The sequence below is a fragment of the Cicer arietinum genome, chromosome 6, assembly GCF_000331145.2.
Source record: "Cicer arietinum cultivar CDC Frontier isolate Library 1 chromosome 6, Cicar.CDCFrontier_v2.0, whole genome shotgun sequence".
NCBI lineage: Eukaryota > Viridiplantae > Streptophyta > Magnoliopsida > Fabales > Fabaceae > Cicer > Cicer arietinum.
In genome coordinates, this window is record NC_021165.2 from 11,010,679 (window position 1) to 11,025,122 (window position 14,444).

The window sequence follows — 14,444 nt, forward strand, 5'->3', positions numbered from 1 at the left end:
AGATTTGACTATGGACTTTTTCAAAACAAAGGTCCTTAGTTTGGTATCAATTATCATATATTATACATTTATATGCTACATCCTATTTGAATTGTTCTTGGTTAAAACAGTGAGGTTTCAGATATTTATCTAGGCTTAATAACCATATATATTTAATACAATGTGATGGTTATTTAGGCTTAATAACCATAAAAAGGATGAAACAAGAAGAGCGAAAGCAAGTCACGAGTCTCACAATTTTAAATCTACAGTGCAAGATCCACATGAAAAGCAATCTCACACACCTCCAAAAATTCACAAAATTTTGACAAACAAAACCTTTTCTTCCTTCAAAAAATAGCCACGATGTTTGAAAAAATCAGCATAGAAGAACAAATAATCAATGAAATAATACCAGAAAAAACAATCAAAAGTAGTAATCATGGTAGAAATAAAATACACATGAAAAGCATGAACTCACTCAAAAGGTTATCAGACAAGCAAAATCATCAACCAAAATAATGATGAACCAAAATGGTGAAACAGCGAAAGCGAAGAGAGAAGAGATGACTCACAAAGAGAGAAAAACAAAGTGCGATCGTTGTGCGAAGAGAGAAGACGATTGTTGTGCGATCGTTGTGCGAATAGAGAAGACAGAGGGCGATGAACGAAGAGAGAAGAGATGACCTTTCTATTTGCGGCGGCGGCGACGACGAACGGCGGCGGCGACGACGAACGGCGGCGGCCATAAGCTTCATTTCAATTTTAGGGTTTTGATTCTGATTTTAGGGTTTTGAGATTTTGAGGTTTTGGTAGAATTAAAACTAAATTTGGTTACAAGGCACCTATTTTCTTTAAAATCAGTTCAGTTAAAAAAACTGATTTTAAAATAAAGTTTAATTTTTAATTTTTTTGAATCGGTTTAGTTTAAAAATGGTTTGATTCGGTTCAGTTCTATAAATCAATTCAGTTTTTGGTTTTTTTGTCCATCCCTAGTTTTATGAATGCATTGCCATCACTATAGCTCAAGTGTTTATATAGTAAATAGGAAAATAATTTGATTAGTTGTGGACAAAAAACAAAACAGTAATACGATATGTTGAACATCATATGATAGAAATAGTGAGATAGTGTGAAAATAAGATATTATATGAGTGAATGAAAATTTAGGATATAATGATTGATGTAATAAATATTTATAGATCATTAGTAAGATACGTCTTTAGTTTTTATTTATAAACAAAATGAAGATGTATTTAATTTAAATTTTAAATTAAATATATTAATTTTTTTTTATTTAATTTTGTTTATATAAAAACAAGTAATGATAAAGTAAATGCGAGAATCGCATTGATGATTCATTTTTCAATAAGTTATTATTATTATTATCATTATTATTAAAATTAAATATGTTTTTAATCCTTTTAAATATATCAAATTTTATTTTTAATTCTCTAAAATATTCCTTCGAACTTTGATCATTCTAAATTTTCGACTATGACTATAGTCACATGTTCTAATTGACTTTAATTTAACAATTTAATATTTATTTTGAAGTTATAGATAAATTACTAAAAATTTAAGATTAAATAGTTAAACTATTTAAATAGTGATATTTTATAATTTTATCAATAAGATATCATAAAAATAAGTCACTTGAGACATGTTGACCATTTTACACATATTGAAAGAATATGATAAATAGAAAATAGAAAAGAATAATTTTACCAAACTTTATAAATTATTGATCGATTTGAATTATCATAAATATAAAATTGAGAAATAATAAATTTAAAGTGATACATATAATATTAATTAGATAGTAAAATTAATAAATAAATTAAAAGTTGTTTTGAAAATTAAAAATAATAATAATTTAAAATATTTTTTCTTACAAATGCAAGTATTATTATAAAACTGATAGAGTATTATTATATTTCAGTTCGTAGGAAAAAAAAAAACTTTATAAGTTCAAAAGTTAATCGAAAGTTAATAGAATCTTATAAATAATATTTCCAATCATAATTTGGATTCGGATTCTCGAGATCAAAAATAGGCTAAATTACATTTGTGGTCCTTTAACTTAATCTCAGGTAACGCTTTAGTCCTTTATCTTTTTTTTTTCTTCCGACTTGGTCCTTTATTTTAATTTTAAGTGACAATTTGATATTTTATGTTTTAAAATTTCAACAATGTTATCCTTTTTTATACAAAAATTCAAAAAAAAAATTCAATCAAAACTCATAAAATTAATTATATTCTTCAATATAATACAAATTTCATCAAATTCGTAACGCAAATCTTCAAATAAACTCATATTTTCATACTTTATTTGATATTGTTAGGAATAAAGGACTAAATCGAGAAGAAAAAAAAAGATAAAAAACTAAAATGTTACCTGAGATTAAGTTAAAGGACCACAAATGTAATTTAGCCTCAAAAATATGTTTGCGTTTAATAAATTAAACAAATAAATTAGTCACATGCTGCCAACGCACAAACAAACAGACACTTAGTATCATTCAACGTACACTAAAAAAAGGGAGCTTACGATGAAAAGGAATCAAACGAGGAGAGAGTATATTAATTGTTAATTCAATTGTCGCAAAAAGCTTGTGATAAAAACTAAGCTACTACTGCTCATATAACATTAAGTATGTTGGAAAGATGTGAGATCATTCATTTCTTTATAATTAATGGGTCGCTTGTGAGTTTGGTCGTTATTCCTACAGGCTACAAGAGAAAAAAAAGTAAGCTATTAGAGTTTGACTATTCGTATAGTGTTTAAATTATTTCTTACAATGGAAGTAAATAAATAAAAAATTGATCTGAATGTCTTTTAATTTTACTGAAATAGTTATGCTATTTATTGATAGTTTTGATTACATTTTTTTTAAACTAACATCTATTTGAGTTATTAATTAAACAAGTGGTTAATTAACATCTAGCTGATTAATTAATTAAACAAGTGGCTAATTAATTAGTGATCACCTACAATCAATGTTAAACTTGAGTTACATCATTTTTAGGCTAAATTATATCTGTGGTCCTTTAACTTAATTTCAGGTAACGTTTTAGTCATTTATCTTTTTTTTCCCGACTTGGTCCTTTATTTTAATTTTAAGTGACAATTTGATATTTTATGTTTTAAAATTTCAACAATGTTATCCTTTTTAATACAAAAATTCAAAAAAAAATTTCAATCAAAAATCATAAAATTAATTATATTCTTCAATATAATACAAATTTCATCAAATTCGTTACACAAATCTTCAAATAAACTCATATTTTCATACTTTATTTGATATTGTTATGAATAAAGGACTAAATCGGGAAGAAAAAAAAAATAAAGGACTAAAACGTTACCTGAAATTAAGTTAAGGGACCACATATGTAATTTAACCTAATTTTTAATATCAAGAGCGTTTTCCGTTTTCTAACACTTTAACCAATATTATCTTTGGTTTCCAACACTTTTCCTTAATTCAAGTTTTCTAAGTGATTTTACACTTAACAATCTTCTTAACTCTTCAAATCTACTTGTCCTCAAGGCTTTGGTCGTTATATCAGCCACTAAACTTCAATTTGACAATAAATGACCTTCAACTTCTTATTCCAACTTGATTTCTAAAGAAATGAAACTTTGTTTCAATGTGTTTGCTTCTTCTATGAGACATATAATTCTTTGCTAGATTTATTGCCGAAATATTGTCAATCATCAATGGAATTGGCCTGCATACATCTAGCTTCAATTCTATTGTCAATATTTCCAACCATAGTGCTTGGCAAGCTGCATAGTGGCCAACAATATATTCAGTCTCACGTGAAGAAAATGCTATCACTGACTACTTCTTTGAGCTCCATGCTATTGGAGATTTCAAAAAATTGAACACATAACCTGAAGTGTTCCTTCTATCATTCTTATCTCCACACCAATTTGAATTTGAATTTAAATCTGTTATAGAATTTGTTACTTTTATCATTTTTTTGTTCTCATATAGAGTTTAATTGGTGTTGAAGATATATGTACAATAATACCTAACTCGAGCAAGTTGGAAAGTAAAATTGATTTTTCTTATTTTATTTGTTATCCTTTGGCATAGCTTATTTATAAGAAATTTTATATTGTTTAGGAATTGTGATAATTTTAAAAATATAGATAAAATATAATACATTTAGACATATAAATTTATACTTAACATATAGGTATTAAAATTATAAATAAAGAAGTTGAACTTAATTATAAAATTTTATATAGTTTTATTTAGTAAGTTTTTAATATATAGTTTGGTTTTGTCTAAGTACACTTTATATTCTTAATAAAAATAAAAATAAAAATTAATTATTTTAAATTAATTATAAAATTTTTCAAATGAATAGTCAACAAAATAATTATTTCTTTAAAATGATTTATTATATTGTGATGTTACTAATATAATATAATATAATATAATATAATATAATATAATATAATATAATATAATATAATATAATATAATATAATATATTTTTTAATTAATTAAAAATGAAAAATAAACAAAGCTGATCCAGATGGACAACTACTAGCAATGTGTTAAGCTCAAATCAATAAATTATCTTCAATATTTGACAAAATCAAACTAATCTTAATCTTATTAATTAAGTTATTGTACTTTTTTTCTTATTTTCATCGGTTATCAAGAAAACTAGTGATTATACAAGTCTAAAAATTTAATAATATTACAAACTTCAGTCCTTATACAAGTCTAAAAATTTAGTAAACAAAAGCGCGATGTTAATTATCATAGAAGAAACAGTAAATGAGAGTAAAATATAAACAATAAATAAACGTTAGATGTAAATTTTTCTCATAAATAGAATAAAAAATTCTCTTAAAAATAGGATCCGAGGAAGTATTACTGATATAATTATTATGAAATAATAATCAAGTGAGAGACGGTTAAAATATTTTATTTTTATTATATTATATTGTCATCGTTCAAGGTTGGTCTTACAAGTTTAGATATCTAAAGTGATCTTTAAAAATCAATAATTTTTTAATAAAAAATTGAGACTCTTTAAATCTGAAATAAATAAAAATGGGGCATAATTGTTATTGCGTTCCTTTAACTTAATTTCAGATAATATTTTAGTTATTTATTTTATTTTATTTTTTTGATTTGATCCTTTATTAAATTTTAAGTAAACAAATTGATCTTTTATGTGTTAAAATGTTAACAATGTTATTCGTTTTTTTACACAAAATTATTAAAGTTTTCAAACAAAATTCATAAAATTAATTATCATCTTCAATATAATACCAAATTCATCAAATTTATAACTCAAATTTTCAAATAAACTCATATTTTCATTCTTTATATTTTAGAATTTTTGTAATAAAATTAAATAAAAGACTAAATCTGGAAAATAAAAAATAAAAGACTGAAGTGTTATCTAAAATTAAGTTAAGGGACCACATAAGCAATTGTGCTTAAAAATTATAGATCTTACACAAATAAATCAAAAATTTATTGATTACACATATTTTAATGTGTGTTCTTTAAATTGTAAAACACATAAATAAATAAATAAATAAATAAATAAATAAATAAATAAATAAATAAATCGTGGCATCCTTAAAATATTACACTTTACCATGGATAAAAGTCTCAAAACATAATTAAGAGTACATTTATAACAAAATTAATATTTCATAAACTATTTAGTTTGAAGATTTTTCATCTCTTTTAAATAATTCTTTTTTTTGAAACCTAAAAGAGACTTTACTCTTGTGTTGGTCACATCATTGTGCGGGTATATATCTTATTTTAATTGTAATAGCCATTTGTTAATTAATTAGAAGATCAAATTGATTATTGATCAAATTAATTAATAAGACAAATTAGATAGCTAATTAAGTGATATAAAATCAAATATGAGTGGATGTCCATGGTGGTGACTTGTTTCAAAATAATGTAAATCATAATTAGTCATCACCTTATATATAAGGGGACTCAATGGAAAAAGAATAGATAGTCAACAAGTTTTATATTGTATCTAATAAAAATCAACAATTTTTCCATATCATTCAACTTTTTTATATGCATTTCAAAATAAATAGTATGACATGGAAAAATTGAGGTATCTCATTATTAGATATTAGATGTATTTTAGACTTACATGCATTTTTACACCTCTATTTTTAAATCATGCATTTTACCCCATTTATAACAAGTTTCCAAATCTTTTCCTACAATTAAGTTTGGGTTATTTTTTTATGATGTGTCATATTTACTAATGATATATAATTATATTTAATGATTCTATTTTTGAAACAACCAATGTTAGTAATAATTTTTTTGTCAAACATAAAAAATGTTAGTAAAATTTAGTATTGTTAATATTTTATTAGTATGATTTAGTATGGTGGAGATAAAATTGTAGACTTTTTTTATTACTTCACTCCCTACTCCAACCACAAACCAATCTTATTCTCTTAAAATAAAAATAAAATAAAAAAGATATTAAATATTGGATTTTTTGATTAAAGTATCTAAACATAAATTATGTTACGTCGAAGTTATGTTTTATCAAAATTAATTTTATTGAATCAATTTTAATTATCACATAATCAATTAAACACACACTTAAAACATCGTCAACTTATAATTTAATTTAACCATTTAAATTTTTAGAAAAAATTAAAATATATTTATGTATTTTCAACTTGTTGTACGAATTTTCAGTCTAAAAACCATTTATTTTGTCTTAACCCTCTCTTTATAAAGTTCGTTTGACGGTAAAAAGATAAAATTAAAGAATAATTTCACAGGAATTCGAACACAAGTACTATCAATAGATTTTTCATTACCTAAAGTTGGGTACGCACTTGGTTAGTATAATACTAATAATATACATAGTAACATTTTTATCTGATTAAATCATGTTTTTCTCAACTTGTTGTGTGCATTTAAGTCTACTAATAATATATAACTATATAACCTTTTATTTATATAAAGACTTAAAGATAAGATTTGTGGTCGAAAACTACTTATGTCTTATAATAAAAAATAACAATTTTGTCGTATCACTTGATTATTTTAGCTGCAGTATGACATGAAATCTCATTATTTTAGCTGCAGTATGACATGAAATCTCATTAGTTAATATAAGTTAAATAACATTTGTGATCTTTTAATTTAATTTTAGTTAATATTTTAGTTTTTTTTAATTTAATTATTTATTTTAATTTTAAAGGACAATTTAATCTTTTATGTTTTAAAATATCAACAATACTATCATTTTTTTTTACAAAAGTTAAAAAAATTCATCAAAATTTTCAAACAAAATCCATAAAATTAATTATATTCTTTAATATAATACAAATTTTATCAAATTCGTAACTTAAATCTTATAAATAAATTCATATTTTCATTCTTTATTTGATGTTGTTAGAGATGAAAATATGAGTTTATTTAAATATTTAAGTTATGAATTTGATAAAATTGCATTATATTGAGGATGATAATTAATTTTATGGGTTTTGTTTGAAATTTTTGATGAACTTTTTTGCAGTATAAAAAAGAAATTAACATTTTAAAACATAAAAAATCAAATTGTCACTTAAAATTAAAATAAATGACCAAATAAAAAAATAAAAAACTAAAATGTACTGAAATTAATTTAAGGGACCACGAGTATTATTTAATCGTTAATATATGTAATTTATATAGAGTCATATTTTTTTTTGTTAATTAAATTATTTTTATAAACTCTGCAAAAGTTATTGAATTTAATTGATATATTTGGTGTAAAATAGTTTTGTAAAAGACTCTGGTAAGATTTTTTTAGACAACCTCCAATAAGATCTTACCTCCTATTTATATATGTAGAAAAGTTTTCCAACCTACTTTATTTGTTCTTTTTAAAGTAACATTTTAAAAAAAATTTATTGTTCGTAATTACTTCTCATATTTAAAATTTAAATTATATTAATTATTGTGTTGTCAAAGTCATCTCTAACTATTAATTATAGATAGACACATTTGTGAATTGAGATTATAAATCATTAAGACTATAATAGAAAAAGAAAAGGTAACTTTATAAAAATTAAAAATAAAAATATTTATTGATTTATTGATATGTGTAAATAATTTAAAAGAGTAATTAAAAAGAAACGTATGGATGAAATTATACACTAAAATGGTGATCGATGAGATATAATTAAGTATGTATTAAAAATAGATAAACAAATAAAAAGATAGTTATACAAAATTATATATATTGTGTTGTTTCCATGTGCCGTGTTTGTTTTAGGAAATATATCTATCTTTTAACCAAACTAACACACGGGAACACATTATTCTTATCAATGTAAACAAAAACAAAAAAATAAAAAAATAAAATAAAAAAAATCAAACGCGCTCTTAGGATTCCAATTGTTTCTACAACCTCGTTTGCCTTCTTCACATCAATTTTGATTGTTGTTCATTAATTTCAACTAATTTTATAATATACTTACAGAAAAGGAATACCTTAATTCACTAATTTTATGGCTGAGAACGTTACTAACAGGGGAAGAAGAATTGCCATAATTGGCGTATCTACCTTGTTATGGTTGTTGCTGTCACTATTGGCACAAATCGCAATCAAAATGGTTATGATAATGAAATAGAAGACACTAGAAAAAACCATGTTGCTTCCACTCAAACAATTTGTCATCCCACTGATTACAAGAAGGAATGTGAGGAAACCCTTATAGCAGAGCCAGAGGCAGAGGCTGACAATGTCACTGATCCAAAAGAACTTATTAAAATTGCATTTAATGTTATCATTAAGCGTGTAAATTGGGCAGGTATTTGGAACCTCAATGCAAATTGGTTTGCACCATCCAAGTTCTTCCATGGTGGTGATTGGATTGAGGCAACTGGAATTCCATTCTTTTCTGGTATTCCTGATCACCAGAGGCACGAAAAGACATTACTTAAATGGTGATCTTGATGATGTTGTCTTACAAAGAGTTCTTATAAATGAGTTACTAATTAGTTAATATTAATACTTTTGTTGATTTATGTTGTCACTTTGACATACCACCCTTTTAAATCTAAAAGGGATGTTCAAAATTTTGTTTATCAAGATATGTATAGCTTTTAATTTAATGAAAATTGAATGTCTTTCTTTTGTGATTTTATTGTTTATGCGTGATAGCTGTTATGTTTTCTACAAATAAATTAATTAAAGTTTAATTTCAAATTTATTTGCATGTTTTATTTATTTCCTATCGAATAATTTGACATGGAACTCATAATTGAGTGTTTGAATTAGAAATGTACATTTCATTTTACATAATCTTATTTAACTTTTATAAATACGAACAATTGTGTGATTTTTGTATTTTGAAAACATAATTAAAAGAAATGAGAATAGTTCACAATTTTAGTTAAAAGAAATCACTACAAAATCATGGTAATTGTACTTTCCAAAGACAATTACTAACTATTGTATAAAATATTATAAAGTTTAATATGTTACCTAAACAAAATATAAAATTGTTTGACTATTGTGATTTACAAGAATGGTTTTTTATCATTAGAAAAAGATGTATTTTTGTAAATCCAAAATGTTGTAGTGATAATAAAACTCAAAAATCAAAATAAGGTGGATCACTCAACTTATAAGTAGTTAGATATTAAATTTTAATTCAAATATTAGGAATTATAATTAAAAAATAGTAAAAGGAATCGTCACATTTGCTTTAACTCTTCATTAATTTTGTCATCTATTTATACTATTAAATCTATATTTTAAATATTAGTCTATAATAGGTTGATTTGTGACATCCGACCACCGTAATTGATTTTATTTTAAATTTATTAGTAAATATTATTAGGTGTTTGTGAATACAACCACTCGCCTATCTCTCCTTAATATGAAACTTGAGTTATTTTTTTTTAGACCTATTCGAACCAATATCCACCTTAATTAACTCTCTAAAATTACGCTATAATTTTATTGAAATGTTATTACCTTTAGTTAATCTTAATTGTGAATCATTTCACCTATTAGAAAATGCATATGACAACTTACATATTTAATTTTTAACTAGAGTTGCTTTCTGCAAGCCTAATTAGTACATGTTAGCCATGCATGTAAGACAAGATAATTGCAAAAGTTAATATAAAGGTGACACAAGCTCAAAAATCTCGAATTGGATTTACCCCATTGAAATGGTTATTGTGTTTACCAGACAAAATACATTTATTTGCAAAAGGAATTGTGTCATATGTAGGCAATACCGCAATACATGTGTTGTTTCTTTTCATTCTTTTTCCTTTTCTTTTTAATGCGTTTATTTTTTATTTTTTATTTTTTATATCCATTAATTTTTCTTGACTCACAAAAAGAGTAGTGTCAGTAGGCAATAAGTAGGTGTCATTTGGGTGTAAGTTGAAATAAAGGTCGAGTTTTTTATTCAAATAACTCTATTTTTTTTTTTAAAACACCAAATTATCTTATTTTTTAAAAAATATATCAAAATATCCTCTTTTTATTTTTAGCTATAAGTCGCCATTTAAAATAGCGATTTCTTTAAGAAAGTTTAAATTTCAAATGGCGACTTTGCACATAGTTTTTAAATAAAATAAAATTCAATTTTTTTTAATAAATCCAAGTTCTAAATGGGCATTTTTCAAAGGTTTTTTTTTTAAAAAAAAATTAATTCAATTTTTATTGAAATAATAAAAGTAATATATATATATATAATTAATATAATTTATAAAAATAGATAAATAGAAATTTTAAATTACGATAAAATTTTAGGAAATTCAAGTTCGAAATGCCGATTTTCTAAAGGTTTTTTTTTTTAAAAAATTCAATTTTTATTGAAATAACAAAAGTAATATATATATATATATATATATATATATATATATAATTAACATATTATGTTATTCGATTAAAAAATAAAAAAAAAATAATTTTTAATTTTTAAAAATCATGTAGAAAGTCGCCATTTAGAACTTGGGCTTTCTTAAGAAATGGCGATTTATAACTTAAAATAAAAAGAAGATATTTTGATATATTTTTTTTTCAAATGGAGGTTATTTAGCATTTTTTTTTTTAAAAAGGAGTTATTTAAAAAAAAATACCATAAAGGTCTCCACATATCATATCTGTTATTATTATTTAACTTGTGACTGGATTCAAGACACATGGTTATATATAATGCGTAATTTATTTAATAATAGTCACAATGAGATAATAGAATAAAATTTATCTTGCCTTACATGTATCTAAGTGAGACATTCCATGTAATTTAAGGGAGTTCTACCATGAATTAATACTTAAAATTATTAAAAAATTTAATAATGATCTATAATAATAAAGTGTAATAATTTATAATTTTTATTTTTATGGATTTGATAATATCTTAATTAATGTTGATTTAATATAAAATAATTCAATATAAAAATATTATTAACATTTGTGTCTATCAAACAACTTGGTCTGTATTAAAATTGATTTATATTTACTTGCATGTCAATTTTATCTACTTTTGACAAGATGGACTTTAACTACTTTATTTATATGCGTATTTTATAGAAGTATTACGAGTATGTTTGGTTGAATGTATACGAATGGAAAAGAAAAAATATTTTATGCTATTTAATCAAATCCCCATTCTCTTTACACATTACGTACATTAATAAAAAAAATTGTCAATAAATGTAATCTAATCACCGCTAATCAAATTACACTCATCACTTAGTGTCATCTTTTTGAAATCATGGCAACCCCACCCTCTAATAATGTGAAGAAACTACATATCTTATATCTTATTACATCTAATGATCAAGATGTTACTGTAATTCATTTAACATCTACAGAATTATTGCTTGGAATATTTTGTCTAGGCTTCAATACGTCTATAGGATTTGAATGCAAATGAATATCATAAAATTTGAGCAAAATCGGTAACTATATTGATTTTTTTGGTGGCAGGTTATTTTATTTTTGCTAGCTTGAGAGTAGAGGTGTTAAATGGGTCGGTCTGACCCGCTCTGGTTTGACAAACATAAATACTTAAAAATTGATCTGATCTTTTTTTTTATTATTAAACTATGATTTATCAAGACTAACATGTCAGATATAGGTTGTGCGAGTCAAATATCTGATCTAATTTTTCTTTGGATTTTTTTTTACTTAATAAAAATTCAAACAAAATTATAACTCAAAAGATTGTCGGTTACTGACCTATGTAATAGAGACAATAAAATAAAATTATAACATATAAAATCATATAAAATTTGGTCACGTTAGGTCTTCGGAGCAGAATAACATAGTCACAATCAATTTTGATTTCCAGTCGTAGAAGGAGCTGAACCAAAAAAGGTGTTAGACGAATCGTCTTTATCTTGACCGGTGGCGAAAGGATTCCAACAATGCTATGTCATTTTTGGCTTTTTAGTAGAATACATTTTCTTGTTTTTTTATATTATTTTCTTTCTTAATTTTAGACATGTTCTTTTGTTATTTACAACCATCCAAAAAAGAGCATTTTTTCAAATCAAACCAAAAGCAGCAAAAAGAAAAATGTAATTATTTGATTCGATCCAAATTTTATCATATTAATTTTTTAATTTTTTAATTTTTTTTATAAATTTTCTTTCTTAAGTTGTAACTTGTCCAACCAAAATTTTTTCATAATTTTTTTTTTCTTTCATTTTTTAAGTTGTAACTAGTCGGGCTCAGCCCGACTTCATTTTTAATGCGAACTTAATTGAACAAGTAAAAAAACTCATTCATTTTATATTACTTTTTTCTAAAACAAATGTATATTAATATGTGGACCATTGGTCTGACACGATTAACATGTATTTCCTTCATTCTTTTTTAGTCGTCGCATAAATATTTCATTTCTATTTATTCGTTGATTTTAAAAAATCAATATAATATTAATTATGATTTTGTCAATTATACCTATTAAAAGTATAATAAGAAAAAAAAATGTGCTTTTATCATAATTGAGAGAGTAGCATGATTGAAAGAGATGTAATTTTTGGTGTTGAATAACCTGTTTTGATGCCAGCGTTGGAGTGGTTTTCGGAATGCATATGTCTATGTTAAGTGTGATATGATGACTTTCATTAAGGTAATTGTAATGTAAAATTGGTGTTGGCTAAAGTTGAATTGCCCAAGATTAGTCTGTGTTCTGTTTTGAGACAATGCATCTTTAAGATATACTAGTATACCAAAAAAATGGTATTTTACAGCGTTTTTTTTAAGTTATTTACAGCGTTTTTTCAAAAAAAAAAAAAAACGTTATAGAATCCAGCGTTGTAAAATGATACAACAGTGCTCTTTAAAATAAAATAAATGTTGTAAATCCCTTCTAAAAACGCGCTGCTTGTTGTACTAGTTTTACAGCGCTTTTTAAAAAAAGCGCTGTAATAGGTGCATTCATTTATTTCAGTTAGATCTCTTTCTGGGATTATATCAACAATCTCCTTCATGAATCGCAATATATAGGATCCGCAGTCTATGTTGTTAGTTTGACGAGGGCACTATAAAATAAAACATATAAGTCAATAAATATTTGTGCATTGATTGTTAATGAAATTTTAAAGGCATATATTTTAAACCTTTATTAGAATTTATGTGATTTATTTGACTTTTGCTTCGACATTGTAATACCCATTTGAGCTCGGAAAACTTGTAAACTACTATCAAATAAATGTGATTATTAGTATTAACAAACACATTATATATATATATATATATATATATATATATATGTAAGAAATAAATGAATAAATGAATACAATACCTGAAGAGTGCGAAGAAATATGCAGGGTTACGGTTTCGTTTAAGAAGGAACAACGAGAATGCGCAGAAATACGAATGGTTCGTAGGACAGAGTAGGGTTCGCAATGAAAAGAGTACGTAATAATGTTCGTAGGGATAGTAACAAAGATGAAGATGGTTTGCAATGGAGATGGTTAACAATATGGTTCGTAGGTAACAAACATACAATGTTCATACATCATATGATAAATCTAACATTTCAATTGAGCAAGATTTCAGGAACACCAATCCAATCCTACACACTTGGAACAAATTGCTTGGAACACAAGAAATCAACAAAAGTTGATTATTCACTGAGTAAATCGATTGGGAAATCGATTTCATAACAAAGGTGTAAGGAAAAGTAAATGTTTGTGATTGCATAATCGATTGGGCAATCGACTGACTATATTAGAAATGAAAATTGTACAAGTCAGTGGCAACCTGGTTTACAGGTTAATCGATTGACAAATCGATTGTAAATATCACAAAATGAAAACTGATTGAAACTAATCGACTGACAAATCGATTGGGAAGTCACAGGGCATTAGGAAATCGATTGGCAAATCGATTGCTTAAAATGAAATTTCAAAAATAACATGACCCTTGACTAACACAATCGATTGGACAATCTATTGTGTGAA

The 14,444-nt window shown here is 24.5% G+C and overlaps 2 protein-coding genes across 3 annotated transcripts in view; one reads left to right on the top strand and one right to left on the bottom strand.

Moving 5' to 3' along the window:
• LOC101495325 (putative pentatricopeptide repeat-containing protein At1g03510) overlaps positions 1–8,952 on the top strand; it is a 15,953-nt gene extending 7,001 nt beyond the window's left edge. The window contains exon 4 of the mRNA XM_027331007.2: positions 8,533–8,952. Coding sequence (XP_027186808.2) covers positions 8,533–8,952 — 420 coding nt within the window. The remainder of the gene's footprint in view (positions 1–8,532) is intronic.
• LOC101492971 (uncharacterized) overlaps positions 1–14,444 on the bottom strand; it is a 61,217-nt gene that overhangs the window by 16,377 nt on the left and 30,396 nt on the right. The gene's annotated exons all lie outside the window — the stretch shown is intronic.